Here is an 18,510-nt window from a genome sequence, read left to right on the forward strand (position 1 = left end):
TCACAACATTTGCTATCCCCAGTGTGACAAATTCTCCATGGGAGATAGTAGCGTGTTAAAAACAGGGCTTGGAAATTCATTCTTATGCTCCGTAACCATCATTCCAATGGGTGACCAATTCGATGTCGTGATGCTCTCCACAGTCTTGCCAAAAACTGAATTATTTATCAACTACTGGAATTATTTTTAAAAACACATGTTCGTATAAGATCAACATATTTTTTCAACAAGTTACTCTGGTCAAACCCAGTAACGTGGCGAATGTGATCTAGTTGCAGCCGTCTTAAGTTCAGATGTTACAAGAGATTTCTGTAATGCATAATATTCTGTTTTTATCCCCCAGTATTGTCATCAGCTCGGGGTACGAACAATTCTGCAGAACTTGGCACTCAGGAAGTAGTAGCATATCGCTGAACACGTCATATAAAATATCAGAATATGTCATATCTACCTCCAAGACATATCATACCGTACAATCATCTGCCATAGGTGAGAGATTTTGTCATAAACTGTGAATGTCTGCACGAGGTAGACATCGAAACCCTCCAGTAGGTAAAGATTATTGCATGGCATGCCCATGCAAATTGCTTAGCTGCAACCACAAGATGTAACCTGAATCAATAGATGGAAGATACTGATCTATTCGCAGATTATTTGCCTTGGCATTTCGGTGGAGACGCTGAAATGGTTCAAGTGGCTCTGAGCACTATGGGACTTAACGTCTGAGGTCATCAGTCCCCTAGAACTTAGAACTACTTAAACCTAACTAACCTATGGACAGCACACAGATCCATGCTCGAGGCAGGATTCGAAACTCCGACCGTAGCGGTCGCACGGTTCCAGACTGTAGCGGCTAGAACAGCTACTCCACTAAGGTGTATGCACTCCGTGAGCGGTTATCGCTGCTTGACTTCTACGTGGTATGCTCCATGGAAGTCTACAGAGGTCACCCTGTGGTATCCGTTCACATCCTTCAATGACAAGCAATGAGAGTACTTGGAAAATGCGTGGTGGAACAGCCTGTCCCACATATGCACGATGGTGTTTAGGTCGCGACTCACCACCGGCCATCCCATTACTTCAATGTCCAGGCTTCGCAAGACATACCTCCTAATGACTGCCACATGCGCCCTGGCACTAGAAGAAATTCAGGGACAAGTAATCTGCAAAATATTGTCGTGTCAGGTGGGGTACTCGAACAGGAACTCTGGGTCGTTCAGCCACAGATTCTCTGGGTCGTAAGGTCCTTTCTCGTAACCTGTTCATTACAGTCTGATCGGACATGGCGGCTCCAGTGGCCATCTGATATCGTCTTTCAATACTCTGGCCGCAGTGCAGAGATGGCAATAAATCAGTCTTCCCCTTTGGTGACCTTCTCCAATTCGCCTTGTGTACACACCCGTCTCCCTGCAACGTGGCCACAACCTATGAATGACACATGGAGTGGTTCTGGCATCTGCGGCAGCACAACCAGAAGCTTTATGGATCAAATAGACTGCCCTGCAACTTGCACTGCATTAATTTCTCACATTTAATGTTCTTGGTTGAATAAAACGTTCATAAACGACAACTGACACCTGTATACCTCAATAGAAAACACTGGAACACCGGTAATGGGCATTGATTTTAATTTTTGCCTACAGTCAAAGTGAAGATCCGAAGTCATGCAATAAGATGACGGTACGCCTATATCAGAATAGATTTAACATACAGGCTGTTGACACTAGAGATGGGGGATCCGCTCCTGAACTGATTCACAGAGTTGAATCTTTCAAAGGGGTGAACAATCAGTGATTCAGAAAAAAAACGGTAGCTCCAAACGTTTCCCACAGCAGAAAGAGAGAGAGAGAGAGAGAGAGAGAGAGAGAGAGAGAGAGAGAGACGGAGCATATCAGCGGGGCCTCTGCTGTTCAGAGCACACGAAGAACACTACACAACACAGCCAGCGCCGGCCTCTGCCATGCTTCTACCTTGGCTCCCTGCATTGTGCAGTGCCCCATTGGATTTTGTGTTTCACATATGCCCTGCCGTTTCTGTGCTTCCTCTGCCGCGTGCAGTGCCTTAAGAACTACATTTTATAGGTGAAGCTAAAATTATTACATGTCAGAGAATTGACAATTATCCACCCAGTATATGAATTAAAATCTGTACTTCAAATTAAAAGTGGGAGCGGGAATCGCAAATCGCAAATGCCAACCCCCCCCCCCCCCCCCCTCCTTGCGGTACATGTGCGAATCACGCGATCTGACTTAATATATAATAGCAATAATGTATTGTGTAATCGTATGTGTCTTGCATTGCAGCATTTTTCTCCAAGGTCGCAAAGTCTCATGGTATGTGACTCTTGGTGTGTGTGTGTGTGTGTGTGTGTGTGTGAGTGTGTGTGTGTGTGTGTGTGTGTGTGTGTGACGGCAGGGGGGAGGGGGAGATTTGTCTCCGTGCCACCCCTTGGAATAACTTTGGATGAACAGTTACGCCGCATCGACCAGCATTGAATGCAGCTGTTCCAGACGTGCTGTCTGAAGGAGGGGACGAGTATGACTATATTCTGAAGGTTTGTCGTGTGTCTGAAGGGAGGCTTATTCAACATTTGTGGAAGGAAACTGATCTTAAACGTAATCATAAAAATTACCCGAAGGTTGCATGTGCCAGCATGCAAAATATATATCCTTAGAAAATTGAATGATTCTTTTGGAAACAAAAACGTTTTAGCCGTATACCTAAATCAAAATTTTCCCCATGTTTGTGCCTTCATTCATTCACGTAGACGAGAGTCTTGTCAAATCGGATGAAATTTTTTAAAACACTCTCTGTGGCTTTTTCGTTTTTCCCTTAATAAGGAGCACGTAGGGAACCTTAGCTTTAATCTTCTTGTTGTTACATTCCCAAAATGTTTTTATCCCCTTTTATTATGCATCGGCTGTCTTTATGGTGACAATAAGTTTTGAATTTCAGACAGCCATCCGTTATTTATTTTTACATGAACTTATGAATGTATCTTCCGTTAGCTTATGATTCTTATGGCTAACCAGTTAACCTCTGATACCTTAAAGAATAGAAATTCCATATATGGAACAGTTTCATATTTCTGACTACTTTGCAAATGAGTTGATGTGTGAAATATTTTACGTCAAGCATGTAACCGAGTAAAGTTTAGAAAAAGCTTGAAGTTATGTCTAAGGTTTGTTGGAAGTCGCTAAATGCTCTTGGTCTCAAATATTTTATGTTTGTAGTCGATGTAATTTGTGAGCAGTGAGATCTGCTGCCTCAAGACTTGGTTTATAACTGTAATTCTTGCCTTAATGTGTTAAAGTCTTAACGCAAGCCTTATATACGAAACACTAAACATAAAATTTTTGTTGCATTCGAAGCTGGTAGATAAGCAACGTGTAAATGTTACTAGGCTCCGTGATAGTCTACACTACTGGCCATTACTGGGCACTAAAATTGCTACACCAAGAAGAAATGAAGATGATAAATGGGTATTCATTGGACAATTATATTATACTAGAACTGATATGTGATTACATTTTCACGCAATTTGGGTGCATAGATCCGGAGAAATCAGAACCCAGAACCACCATCTCCGGCCATAATAACGGCCTAGACACGCCTGGGCATTGAGTTAAACAGAGCTTGAATGGCATGTACAGTTACAGCTGCCCATGCAGATCCAACGCGATACCACAGTTCATCAAGAATAATGATCAAGAATAATGACTGGCGTATTGTGACGAGCCAGTTGCACGGCCACCATTAACCGGACGTTTTCAGTTGGTGAGAGATCTGGAGAATGTGCTCGCCAGGGCAGCAATCGAACATTGTCTGTATCCAGAAATGCCCGTACAGGACCTGCAACATGCGGTCGTGCATTATCCTGCTGAAATGTAGGGTTTCGCAGGGATCGAATGAAGGGTAGAGCCACGGGTCATAACACATCTGAAATATAACGTCCACTGTTCAGAGTGCCGTCAATGCGAACAAGAGGTGACCGAGACGTGTAACCAATGGCACCTCATACTATCTCGCTGGGTGAAACGCCAGTATGGCGATGACAATTACATGCTTCCAATGTGTGTTCACCGCGATGTCGTCAAACACGGATGCGACCATCATGATGCTGTAAACAGAACCTGGATTCATCCGAAAAAATGACGTTTTGCCATTCGTGCACCCAGGTTCGTCGCTGAGTAAACCATCGCAGGCCCTCCTGTCTGTGGTGCAGCGTCAAGGGTAACCGCTGCCACGGTCTCCGAGCTGATAGTCCATGCTGCTGCAAACGTCGTCGAACTGTTCGTGCAGATGGTTGTTGTCTTGCAAACGTCCCCATCTGTTGACTCAGGGATCCAGACGTGGCTGCACCATCCGTTACAGTCATGCCGATAAGATGCCTGTCATCTCGACTGCTAGTAATACGAGGCAATTGGAATCCAGCACGGCGTTCCAGATTACCCTCCTGAATCCACCGATTCCATATTCAGCTAACAGTCATTGGATCTCGACCAACGCGAGTAGCAATGTCGCGATACGATAAACCACAATCGCGATAGGCTACAATCCGACCTTTATTAAAGTCAGAAACGTGATGGTACGCATTTCTCCTCCTTACACGAGGCATCACGACAACGTTTCACCAGGCAACGCTGGTCAACTGCTGTTTGTGTATGAGAAATCGGTTGGAAACTTTCCTCATGTCAGCACGTTGTAGGTGTCGCCACGGGCGCCAACCTTGTGTGAAATGCTCTGAAAAGCTAATCATTTGCATATCACAGCATCTTCTTCCTGTCAGTTAAATCTGGCGTCTGTAGCACGTCATCTTCGCGGTGTAAAAATTTTAATGGCCAGTAGTGTATGTATCAACAGCGACTTTTCCTAATACAGTGTCCACTAACATTGATGTTTCCACCTGTCAAAAGCTTGACTGCTGCGAGAACTGCTGCAATAGTGTCAGTGAGATTCTGGAAAGTACCGATATGGAGGTGGAGCCTTACAGACTCCAGTGCTGCGGCCAACTGCTCCAGGTTCCACGGTTGAAGACCATGGCGGTAACACAATGAACGAGATAATGTCTTAGCTTCTCGATTAGGCTAAATGCGGGCAGTTGTATACTGCGAGCTGTGTGACACGTTGCACATTCCTGCCCGTAGGTGTCATCGGCCTGAGGAAAAACAAACTGCATGTAGGAGTTGACATGATCCATAAGAATAGATGCGTACATGTGTCGCTTTCCACAAGCACGAGATCACACAGGGGGTGCCACGGAAACGTTCACCTGACTATAAGAGTCTCCCCTTCGACCCGAACCCTTCCGACGAGTCTTCCAGGGTGTTTGCTTGCTGACATTTTACGCTGTAGACGTCAACGACCCTCTGTCCGATGAAGCATAAAACTTGAATTAACACTGTTCTACAAAAAAAAAAAAACCTTTTTTTCTATTTCTGGTAAAAAATATTGTGATCCTAGTTGTATTTAGAGTGCTGAATTGAAAACTGGTTTTAGTGTTTTTTCTGTCAGTGATAGTTTATGAGTAATCGCAATTTTATTTCTCTTTTCAGTTTCTGATATAGTGCAGCAAACGTGAGGTGAAATTCGACAAATAACTGCACATCATTATGATGTTATAAGTTCATTACATTAATGGAAGTTGAGATCTAACATATAACACAGTAACCTTTGTGTATACACTTTGAAGTATTTATTTGACATGAGAAATTACAGAAGATTCACAAACAAGGAGCCACTGCCTTGTAATGCACATCACTTTTTTCTCTTGTATTGTGAATTTTTCTTCTCTCGAATGATATTCCAGAAATAATATGCTAACATAGAAGGTACCACTTCCCTTTATAGCGCCTTTCTATGGTAGAAATGTCTTTATAGAATCTTTCCCCATGTTCATCCGATACGTCACTACAACTCTCTGTGAAGTAGTCCAGATGAGAGTCCATCGTATGTTCCTTCAAAGACATATTGCACCCCAAATCCTGATATGCTTTGATAGTTTTCCGACACCATCTTGAAACAGTCCCATGCGGTTGTTTCTTTATCAGTTAAACATGCTTCAAAATTTGCATCTTTCTGCAGCTGCCTGACTTTTTGGTCCACAAATACACCTTCCTTTATTTTTGCAGCAGAAAGACGGGGGAATTTCGTAGCTAAATATGCAAACCCATGGCCTTCACGAATTGTTTCATCAGGCCAAGTTCGATGTGAAGCGGTAGAAGTAGTATATATTCAGGAGCTACCAGACTTTCACGTTGTACATTCTTTTCGCCAACTTTCCATATTCGCCTAGGCCATTTCTTTTTCACGTAGTGAGAATTTCGGTCTCGACTATCCCTCTCGCAAAGAAAACAGGCATACTTTGTGTAGCCTTGTTGCATTCACAGTACCATAGCAATTACCTTGAAATCTGCACATATTTTCCATTTGTGTTCATTGTGTTTTAATGAATTTAGCATCCTTTGTACAAATTCGTAATTATCTTTTGTCAAACTGACATCAGCTACTGGAACAGAGAGTATTTTATTTCCGTTATGGAGAAAAACACCCTTTAGACTTGTTTTCGATGCATCTATGAAAAGTCTCCACTCCTGTGAAATATAAGTGAAGTTCAACACTTTCATCAGGCCAGCAACGTCATTGCAAAATGTCAGTGCTTGTCAGTTGAAAAATAAGAAATAAAGGCATATTCTCTGTGCCTGAACACGCTGATTTTAGTACTTTGGTGCAGTAAATTATACTCTTGTAATCTTGAACCAAGCAGCTGCGTCTTTTGTTTACTTAGTCCTAGATCGCGTACTAAATCATTTAAATCTGCCTGTGTTAACAAATGTGGCGATGACTCACTTGTGCAGTGATATAATGAATCATCGTCTGTGATTTCTTCAGTACTACTTATTTCACTGTCACTCGGAATTTGACCTCGAGCTCTTGAAGGTACTGGAAGGTTGTCGGAATGCTGCACTTGCATTCTCGCTGAAGGCAGATCTGGGTAAACAATGTGCCTCTTCGACTTTCTGTTTGTAAAACCCTGAATTTTTGTTAGACAGAAATAACAATCAGTAGGATAGTCCTTAGGCTCCCTCCACACCATGGGAACAGCAAACAACGCCACATTCTCTTTATCTTTCCTCCACTGAATTAGTTTGCAGTACCATGTAGCACAACAGAAATGTGGTGCCCATTCTTTATCTTGGTCTCCTACCTCTACTCCAAAGTAATGTTTGTATGCTTTCTTTACGACTGAAGAAATTTTCTTCCTATTTCTGGCAAAAGTGAGCTTCCCACAGATGTAGCAGAAGTTATCCGGCTTATATCGACATCTACGACGACGTGGCATTTCTGCAAATTTAAAAATACCAGTTTGGTAATACACCTGTATTAAATTAATAGTAGCGAATTAGAGGAACGCTGATGTCTAAAAACAAGCAGTCGTTTTACCTTCAGCACCAGGCTCACTCAGTTTACTCACAGGAACTAAAAAATTCAACCGTGCTCGGAAATACGACAGACAGTTACTTGTCAGCCAGAACACCCACTCGTTAAGACTGCCACAAATTGCGGCTAACACCACTGTTGTAAACTCGATGCACCTGCCCCTAGGAGGCGTGAAGATTTACTGCCGAGGCAGCGACCGGCTGTCGCAGTTCGAGTTAATGAGATGTTTCAGGTGGTCTTAATGACATAGGTGTGGAGGGGGATAACCTAATGATGCCTGATTCTTCCCACCTGCTGTTGCACAAGAAATTATCACGTTCTATCACTACTGGGTGCGGCAACATACCCGTATTTCTCTATAACGCCTCTGTGTTTGCCATGAATTGTGAATATATATATATATATATATATATATATATATATATATATATATATATATATATATATATTACATAAAAAGTATCCCTGACATCGATATTTTGTTTACATATTTGAATTTCCCATGGTAAAATGGTCTAGAAGCACATACTTTAATATCAGAAATAGAAACCATGACGAACAGTATTATCTAAACAGACCACCTGTCGCCACACAGTGGACGTCCAGTTGCAGCACTGTCGTTCAAATTCCAGTTATCGTTGCCGACGAATGAAGTCAGCATGCGTGCATGAACGAGGCGCCTGCTGTGGAGGCCCATAAGAAGCACGTTTGTAAGCGGTCGATGAGAAGACTGTGTATGTAGCTTCTTGGTTCGTTGTGAGATCAGTTGCTTAGCAGTGGCTCGTCTGTTCCCCCTTACACATCTCCGTAGCCATCCCCCACCACATCCCTGTCATCTACGGCTCGCGGTGCACCACAGTTACCTCAGTGCCATCTCGGCGTCATTTTGCCATGCACGGTATATTTTAACTACGGCAGCTCGCAAGCAATTACGGGTTTCGGAAATTCCCTGGCCTGAGATCCAAAAATCATGCCGGTTTGGGTGTCATATAAATGACTCCGTTTCCGCATAACAAAAACGATTGCAGTGTTTTCTGCTCTCTTCCTCCCTCCCCCCCCCCCTCCCATTCTACCCCTCCCCTCACTCCTCCGGACACATGCTTTATAAACCCTCCACTACCCTCCTACCGCAACCTACCGTCTGTGATTGGTTACTGCACACTGACTTCTAACGAAGACTGGCGGTCTTTTTAATGTAATTGGATCATATATTATATCTGTCGTCTACTAGTCACTGGTGTTTGGCTTCTCCAGCCCGGTTTATGATTTTCTTAGTTGCTCAAGTCATCCATTCATATCATACGTCCGCAAAATACCAGAGTCTCTTCTGTAGAACGAAACTAAATCGTTCCGTCAGTGAATACAATTCTTTGGACTATTTGACCACACAAATACCATTTTTATCTCGGGTCTGAGTATTTTTCGCAAAATCTATCGTTTTATTTTCGCGACAACATTGAAGGCATGGTTAATGATGTGCCTCAGTTGCTTATAGTGCTTCTGGGAGAACGATAGTTTTATTAGGGCGAGGTTTCTATTTGGTAAAGATTTCTTGTTATAGATACTCCACAAAGGAATTACACACATATAGATATTCCAAATTACTTTGTGTCCTTTATACAGTTTCTCTTCACGGGTTTCATAGATCACTGTCAATTTCTCTTACAGTTTCACTCGCGTACCCGAAGCGTTAAAGGTGCGTGATATGCCATATCTCATTAACAGGTTCCCACGTCTACGTGCTTCAAGTGCATGAACTGTATCCTCTCGGGAGGCATTAGAAAGCCAGTTTTGTCAGTGGAATCGCGATGCTACTCATGGTTACTTATGGCCAACTATTCGTTGACGTCTCAAAACGTGTGCTATCACCGTATTCCTAGAGTCCCATAAATAACTTTCCTCTCAATTCGGTCCTTGTTGCATTTTATCGACCTTATGGCAGAGCTTGCTTGAAACACAAACAGACAGACAGACACACACACACACACACACACACACACACACACACACACACCAGACGGGACATTATTTTCACTTGCTTAATAGTGTGTTGGTCATCCAAATCTGTGTGGCAGGGATTCGAAAAATCCTCGTTAGGTTTCCGGATTTATGCAGCACAAGATATCTGGTCACCGGTCATGTAAATTTCGTGAATTGCGGAAGTTGGCTTGTGGCACGGAGCTGGCGCCTGATAACGACCCATATTTATTCCGTTAGCTTCTGATCAGCTGAACCTGATGGTAAACACATCAACGTGATTTCACTATCAAGCTCCTCAAAGCAGTGTAACACGCACATGTCTCTAAGAGCCTTCGCGTGGATGACAGTGTATCTGGACCGGCCATCGACCTGATGTAACAAGAAACGTGATTTATCTGACCAGGCAACACATTTCCAATCCTACTCGGCCCAGTCTCTGTGATCCCTTTTAAATGTACGCAGGGCGTTCAATAAGTAAGGCAACAGTATCCTTTCTTGGCCAATTTCGGTCGAAAAAAGGAAAAAACAAAACAAAACGCAGAGACATTCGTCCAACAGCTGGGGTACTGAAAGGTATGGCCCCGCAGGGTTCCTCGCCGTCTAACAGAAGAAGATGAAGAGCAACGAAGGACCACCCGTGCCGAGTTGCCTGCGCGTCACGAGGCTGATCATGACACCCTTTCGTTGACAATCGGCACAGACGACGAAAAATGTATTCATCACTTCGAACCGGAGACAAAACGGCAATCCACGGAGTGACGCCACACCACTCCTTCTGCGGAGTAGCAGTTCAGAGCAGCATCCTATGCCGGTAAAGTCGTGGCAACGGTCTTCAATGACTCTGAAGGGGTTATTCAGTTTGATGTTCACCCTCAACACGAACATGTACTGTGCTACCATCAGGAAATTGAAGAAACGACAGTAGCCTGTTCGTCGCCATAAAAATGCAAATGAACTACTACTTCTTGAAAAAGCAAGAGCTAACACATGTTTGCACAGCTGGGACGATCTCACAAAATGTCATTGGAGTGTTCCGCCCCATCCACCCAACAGGCCGGGTCTCGTACCTTCCGACTTCCACATGTTTGGCCCAATGAAGGACGCACTCCTCGGGAGGCAGTATTTAGATGAAGGGAAAGTTATTGATGCAGCAAAACGTTGTCTTCGACGTCGACCAGTAGAGTGGTGTCATGCGGCCACAGAGACCCTCCCAGTAAGACGGCGTAAGGCCGTCGCACTGATTGAAGATTATGTTGACAAATAGGGTTTTCTGCCCAAAAGAATGGAAAATAATATGGTGTATTGGAATCCTGAATAAAACCAACCTGCTTTCACAAAAAAAATTTGGATTAATTATTGAACGCTCTCATAATTATGTCAGGCACATCGGTCGTCTGCTGCAGTTTCCTATGTTCAGCCATGTGAACTGAACTGTATGCTCAGAATCACTTGTGCGTCAAGTACCATTGTAAGCTGTCGCGAGATCCGCCATAGAGTATCAAATATTCTTCCTTAGAGAGTGGGCAAGCCGAGGTCATCCACTTTCTGTGACGAGGCCTGGGAGTGCCACAGCTTGTCACCTACTCGTGGTTTCGCCGTACTACTACTGCTTTTCACAGATGCTCGGGACAGCAGCACGCCAACACCTGATCAGCTTCGCCGTTTCCGAGATTCTCTTTCCCAGGCTCCGAGCCATAATCTGCCTTAGTGAAAGTCGCTCGCTTATATCACTGAATTTCTCCACTTGCCGCCTGTACCATTACTAAAATGGCTCACCATTAGTTTCTGCTCCACTTTCATTATACAAACGAAGTATTTGTACACCTCTATGTAATACAGAATTGAGCCGCGCGGGATTGGCCGAGTGGTCTAAGGCGCTGCAGTCATGGACTGTGTGGCTGGTCCCGAAGGAGGTTCGGGTCCTCCCTCGGGCATGGGTGTGTGTGTTTGTCCTTAGGATAATTTAGGTTAAGTAGTGTGTATGCTTAGGGACTGATGACCTTAGCAGTTAAGTCCCATAGGATTTCGCACACATTTGAACATTTGTTTGAATACAGAATTGACCACTAAATTTCGCTAGAGGTGGGCCCGCTAGTATGAAAGGAGACTGGGAGTACGGTGTTATCCGTAAAGAAGCGATAACAGCATTATGATTCCGTCGGCTCAGAGAGTTCGAAAGTGGACTAGTCATTGGATGTTACCTGAGTAACGCGTCTCGTCTCTTAGCGACATGTCAACCCTTTTAAAGCTCTCCGAGTGGTGTGTTTGTGTTGGTACTGATTTGAAAATACGAGGGAATAACCGCAGATAAACCAAGACCAGGCAGATCTCATGTATTGACAGACACGGACCGTCAAAAATTGTGGAGGTAGGTAGAAAAAAAATCGCATGAAATCCGCAAAAGGAATCACTCGTCTATTCCTTAGTTCTACTAGCGGTCAGCTAACATACTGATTGGGCGTAGGGAGTTAAAAAGAATGGCGAGCAGTGGACGAACACCTCCTCATACTCCATGTATTTTTGTAGTAATTGCTAAGCGACAATGATGGGACAACAGGGCAATAGATCACTTAATTATGCTATACCCTATGGAAATCCGATGGAGAGGTTTGGGTTTGATTAACGTCTGGAGAATGTTAGCTAGCAACATGAATAATACGAACATCGAACTATGGACGAAGCGGTGTTATGGACTGGGGGTGGTTTTCGTGTTAGGGTATAGTTCCCTTAGTATTCTTAAGAGAACGCTAAACGCAGAAGGTTATGAACATATTTTACGGCATTATGAACTGCATACAGCAGAGAAACACTTGATAGGTGATGATTCATTGAATCAGCATGACAATGCGCCCTGTTACACAGCAGAATCTACGACAATTATTTGTGGCCAACACCATTCCTAACTGCACTCTTCTGTATACAGTCTCAACCTGAATTCAGTGGAATACCTTTGGGATGAGTCAGAAACTCCGCTCCAGACCCAGAATACAACATCACTACCTTCTCTGGAGTCAGCTCTTTAGGAAGAATGGGCTGCAATTCCTCCAAGTAAATTCAAACAGCTCATTGCAAGTGTCCCCAGTAGAGGTAAAGTCATCATAAAGGAGAAGTGTAACACTTCCTGCATTAATTTCTACTAATAGGCGTCCAGAAACATTTCATTTGATACTGTGCTTTCCTTACAGCGTCTTGTGGTTGCAATGAGAGCAAGCAGCATTCAGCCTCGCATTGGGCAGCGGTCATAACGTATTGACTCTACATTGCATATAGTAAAGGCGGCCATCAAACGTGAAGTTGGACAGCCTATGCCAGACAGCGTTACTCACCTATGGAGGGCCGCACGATGACGAGCCTGAGTCCCGGCGGCCGGTGCTCGACCAGCAGGTTCTCGGCCAGCTGCTTGCTGAAGGTGTACGCGCTGGGATGGCCGCCGACCAGGCTGCAGCACGCCAAGGCAACACTCTCATACACTAACAGTTCTACTCGCAGGTGGAGACAGAAAAACTGTCATCCGAACTGTAATGGTGTGATCAACACTGTGACACTTATCGCATATGGCTTGTGAGCTATGCAAAGAATGTCACAAATATAATTACATTATGGTATTATTTTAACTATTTGGGTGACAGAATTTTAACAACCCAAATGTAACCGCAGAAATTATCCCAAATCATGAAATAATGTTACAAACTGCAAACGAGATAATTTTTTCTGCAAAACATTTGGGTTGCAACAGTTGCTAACGCTTAAGCACTTGTCTGCTCTCATGAGTAAGGAGGTGAGGCATAGAGCATACCTAATTATATTCACGTGCCATCAGGCAGGCATAACGAGAACTAAGTGAAGTGAGGGTAACGTACGAAGTCACTAACGTATTGCTACCTCGTGGCTAAAGTTACAACTAATGATGCTATGGACTTTCATAAACAGTATTTGTGAAATATGCAATGTACATTTTTTTGTAAACTGAAGGCGAATGGGAGAGAAAGGAAAGGAAGGGAAAAATATTATTGATGCCAGATGCATAGGGACTTTATGGTAGAATAAGCGGCGACGAGTGAAAATGTGTGCCGGATGGGAATTCGAACTTGGGACAGCTTGCTTACTAGGCACTTGCATTGACCACTGCGCCACCTCGACACAGTATTTCGTCGTAATTGCGAGGACTATCTCGGCACGCCTCCCGGCCGAGCCACACTCCCACCCAGCGGCACTTATCTGCAACTCCTGTTCGTGTCCTCCATGTCTGCTACTTTGGGATTCCCGCAAGAGGTAGGACGTAATTGTGCGTCCGCACTGAGGGTGATCAATTCATTGGCCATCGAGGCACGCATTTTCACTCGTCGCTGCTGATTCAGTATAAAGTCTCGAAACAGCTGACATCAATAACCCTTCCCCTCACTTTCCTTTGTCCACCTACACCTTCAATTTGCATAACTGAGGTCGTAAGAAGAAAAAATGTACAATAGCTTCCCAGATCTCTAGTGTTACGCTATCCACTAGAAATGATGTCAGTCATTTGGAATCGGGTCTCTCCATTCAAGCACATACCTACATCGGATCATACCCACAAGTGAATCATATTTCTGGCACTGCGGATTCTGTATGGTGTCTGTTTCTTTATTAACGTCCGAAAAAAAAGACACCACACATTCATAAAAAAGTATATTCTTTTATTAATTGTGTGAAAAAGACTTATTTAGACATATTGTTAAGTTATGTATTACTCGCTTTAAGGGGACATGGCTTTAGTATTAAAAAATATTTTTAGGGAAATCCTTGCGGATGTCGTGGCGGGGCTGTATTCCGTCATTTTTAGAAACTGTAGTCCCAGAACAGTGCAATATAGATTGTCTTAGTTCAGACCTGGTGACGAGAAGTGGTAATGTTTCCGTGTGGTCTTAATTGAGCTAATTAAAAATTAGGGCCTTCATTTCTATACCAAGAGCAGGTAAACAAGCACACTTATATTATCTAAGAAGATGTGAGGTCCGAGCTATTACGAAGTATATGCCAGATATTTTGTGGAGTCGTGGGCTCTGTAAAACTTCAACATACGTCATAATAGCTATTACTAAAAAGGAGAAAGCAGTATTATTCAGGGCCACAAAAGTGTAAACTGCGAAGAGCATTTTAATAGCCTTTTCGACGGAGGCTTGTACATTGCTCACCACACAAGTGGAAGACTTCAGTTTACTTCTGTATGTGCGTTTGTGGAATTCGCATTTCATAGAGGCAGCCCATATTTGAGTTGTGAAAACCATGCTATATCCTGATTTTCAAGTTACATAATAATTATTTGAGTTATTCTAAAAGCAAATTCTTTCCCAATGTTATTATTTGTGCGGATAGCAAATTATCCTTTTTTCCTATGGGAAAATGTGTTAAATTACGTTTTGCTGTGGTAGAAATCTGAATGTAAATAGTTGCCAATAAATGAAATAAGCTGGTAAGTAAATTATGAATCAGTTAAATTCCCTAATAAATATTGTGTGTTGCTGATGCTGAACTTAAGAAGATTACACTCCAACGTAACGTGAAACTTTTATTGTGTTTGTTAAAAGCACTGTGGTGGATTGTACAATATGAAAATTCGGCTTATTCACAGTTAGGCTCAAAGCATAGTTCAAACAGAAAGTGTTATTTCTTGTCAGAGGTAGAGAAGTGATCTAAATAACTTCAGCTATGGTATGAAACAAATATTCGTAACTGTACAGTTACAAAACCTGCCAGCACATTATGCTCAGCATCTTCTACGGGACGCAGAGTAGTCAATATAATATTTATATGGCCAGTATCTATAAGGTGTCTTACATTCGAAGTAATATGTGCGTGAGTGCATGTAGAAATGCTCGTTAGGCACTGATGCAAATAAAGTGTTCATATTAATTAACCTTTATTCATAATGGTCATCTCAAAGGCAGTCCGTAAGAAGTTAGACATGTTGCCTCTGTTTTCAATTGGCAATAGCTATTTATTTATGTGTAATTCGTAGTGGGGTAGTGTGCAAACTCAGTTAACATAGAGAGCGATCAGTAGTTTTACTGCTAAGCAGCAAATGCAAACAATCGTTTTTCATTTTTTCGAGTCCGATTGCCAACATGGTCATTAGAGCAATTGAGATTCCTAATCAGGATAACTGAAACGAATGGGGACATCGCCAATTGTGTATTGTGTGTATTTTGTATTAAAGTTGGCCCTAGAAACGTCGGAGAGACTTCGTCCCGCCATAGGCCTCAGTGGTTCACAACACCACAACAGGCCACATCAGCCCACCCACCCCACCGCCGCCCCATACCGAACCTAGGGTTAGTGTGTGGTTCGGCCCCAGTGGTCGTCGAGAATGTCGAAATAAACTTCCTTTTTCATGTTCACGGTAACCTAGATAAGAGGATCCTAGTATTGTTCAAAACACAGTTCCAAAGCATCACCTTCGGCCTCGATTGCATCGTCCATACACTGAGTAAATACCTCCTTACGCTGTAGGTGCACTCGTTGCATTGCGTCGAAAAAGAAAACAGAGAAGTCAGAACAGCCAGAGATGGGAGGCTGCAACTCAAGAAAGGAAGTATGTGATGCAGTGGCTTGGGACCCCGTGTTCATCACTCAAGTGCTCACAAAACAGTTGTGAGCTTCCTGAGGGGTACCAGACATGAGATTAGTGATAAAACGAAGTTCAAAATCGGGGAAGACGACATCGATGAAGTTAATGAGTTCTGCTACATTGGAGGCAAAAGAAAAGATGATGGACGAAGCAAGGAAGACATGAAAAGCAAACTGGTGGCCTAACATGGCGTCTTTTTGAGGAAGAAATTTGTGAGAATTTACGTTTGGAGCACAATATCTTATGCAAGTGAATCACAGATAGTGGGAGATGTGAAGAAGAGAATTATTGTTTGAGAAGTGATGATACAGATGGATGCTGAATATTAGGTGTGCTGTTAAGGAATGATGTTCACTGCAGCATCGCTGATTACACTAATAAGTGTAAAACGCTGACAAAGAAGGGAGAGAATCATGCAGCATGTCTTAAGACATCGGGGACTAACTTCCACGGCACTAGAGGGAGTTGTAGGAGGTAACAACTGGAGGGGAACACAGAGATTAGAAAATGTCTAACAACTGAGGGAACTGGGTCGAAGTAGCACTGTGGAATGAAGAGGTTGACATAGGAAACGAAGTTGTGGGGGTCCACACCAAACCAATCAGATGGCTGTTGATCGTAAGGTTGCGACAATGTATAGCTTCTTTCGTAATATTAGTACTGATTTAATTTTTATACGAAAACAAATATTATTAGTATGTGAACTAACACTATCTATATGTGGAATTTGTCTTCTGGTTTTAATATAATTGGTGAATTTATTTTAGTACTTAAGGATACCATTGTAGCTTTATGTAAGGCTACTACATTTTATTCTGAATTAATTTTTGGAAAAAGTAGTACACAAACGATAGTAATAAGGAGCACACTAGTTACTATTGACGTCACATAACGAGATTAGCTGCATGGAAATATAAGCAGCAAGCTCAGTTTAACTGTTATCTCTACTGTGAATGTGGAACCATAAGCGATTTTATTTATGATGAGCCATCAATACTGAAATATCATTGGTATGTAAATGTACGGTTTACAAGGTGATATTTTAATGCCTGATCCATTCATGTAGCAATGAAAATATCAATCTGTGATAAACACATTACAAATTTACGACTGGTGCTGCCCTTCCTCATGTCTTGGACAAATAATTAAATACCGAGTTATGTTCTAATGAGACGTCACACTGAAATAAAAATACGAGGTGTGACAATAAAGTAATGAGACTGATTTTTTTGCAAGATGTGGCAACCCTGCAGGCTTGCGTAGGCACAATATCATTGACCTTGGTCTATAAGCTGCTTCTAGTCCAAGCGGCACATCAATGCAACTGCTCAGTCGTGAGTTGTGCGGTAATAAGTTAACACGTGTTTGTGTCTCTCGTCATGGAAATGGAACCGCAATGGTATGCCATTTCTTTTTGCATTAAATTGGGTGAAAACACGACGATAATTTACGGTAAGCCTCAGAAGGCTTTTGGAGAGGTGGTTATGTCAAGAGCTCAAGTTTTTCATTGACATCAAATGTTTAGTGAAGGCAGAACGAACGTTGAAGATGAAGATCGCAGTGGACGACCACCAACCTCACAGACAGATGTTAACTTGGCCAGGGTGCGCGAACTCGTACAATCTGATCGAAAATTATGCGTGAAAATAAGAACTGAACATCAATCGAGAAACCGTTCGTCTAATAATAATTGAAGATCTTGGTATGAGAAATATTTGTGCAGAAATGATACCCAAAAATCTCACATCACAACAGCGAGAAACACGGAAAAAAGTGGAAGCCGATATGTTAGAGCAATCCAGAATTGTTGAGCCGTGATATCACTGGTGATGAAAGTTTTTTTTTTTTTTTTCAGTACGATCCGGAGACAAAACGCCAAAGTTCGCAATGGTGCTAAAAGCGATCACCCAGATCAAGAAAAACTCGCATGTCAAAGTCAAAAGCGAAATTCATGCTTGTGTGCTTCTTTGATTCAGAGGGAACTGTTCATAAAGAGTGAGTGCCTCCTGGACAAACAGTTAACCAATATTACTACAAAGAAATTTTAGAAAGACATCACAAAAGAATTCTTCCATGTCCTTGCCAACATTGCTGATAATTGGATTCTGCATCACGATACTGCACCATCCCATACTGCTCTTTCAGTACACCAATTTTTAACCTCAAAACAAATTTCAGTACTACGACAGCCACCTTACTCACCAGATATCGCTCGGTGCGAGTTCTTTCTATTTACAAGAGTCAAAACGGCAGTCAAGGGACACCATTTTCAAACAACACAAGCTGTGACGAGGGTCTTGGGGGATATTACAGAAGATGAGTTCCTGAAATGTTACCATCAATGTCAGAAGCGCTGCACAAATTGTGTGCAATCAGAAGGGAACTACTTTGAAGGAGACAACGCTAAACTTGACTAAAATGGTAAGAAATATTTTTTTTCACATTAGTCTCATTACTTTATTGTCGCTTCTCGTATAGTGATTATG

At 42.7% G+C, this 18,510-nt stretch overlaps 1 protein-coding gene across 1 annotated transcript in view; it reads right to left on the reverse strand.

Moving 5' to 3' along the window:
• Positions 1-18,510, reverse strand: part of LOC126354620 (putative fatty acyl-CoA reductase CG5065) — a 132,323-nt gene that overhangs the window by 43,474 nt on the left and 70,339 nt on the right. The window contains exon 5 of the mRNA XM_050004384.1: positions 12,747-12,859. Within this exon, the coding sequence (XP_049860341.1) occupies positions 12,747-12,859 (113 nt within the window). The remainder of the gene's footprint in view (positions 1-12,746; positions 12,860-18,510) is intronic.

Source organism: Schistocerca gregaria, chromosome 1 (assembly GCF_023897955.1).
Source record: "Schistocerca gregaria isolate iqSchGreg1 chromosome 1, iqSchGreg1.2, whole genome shotgun sequence".
Taxonomy (NCBI): domain Eukaryota; kingdom Metazoa; phylum Arthropoda; class Insecta; order Orthoptera; family Acrididae; genus Schistocerca; species Schistocerca gregaria.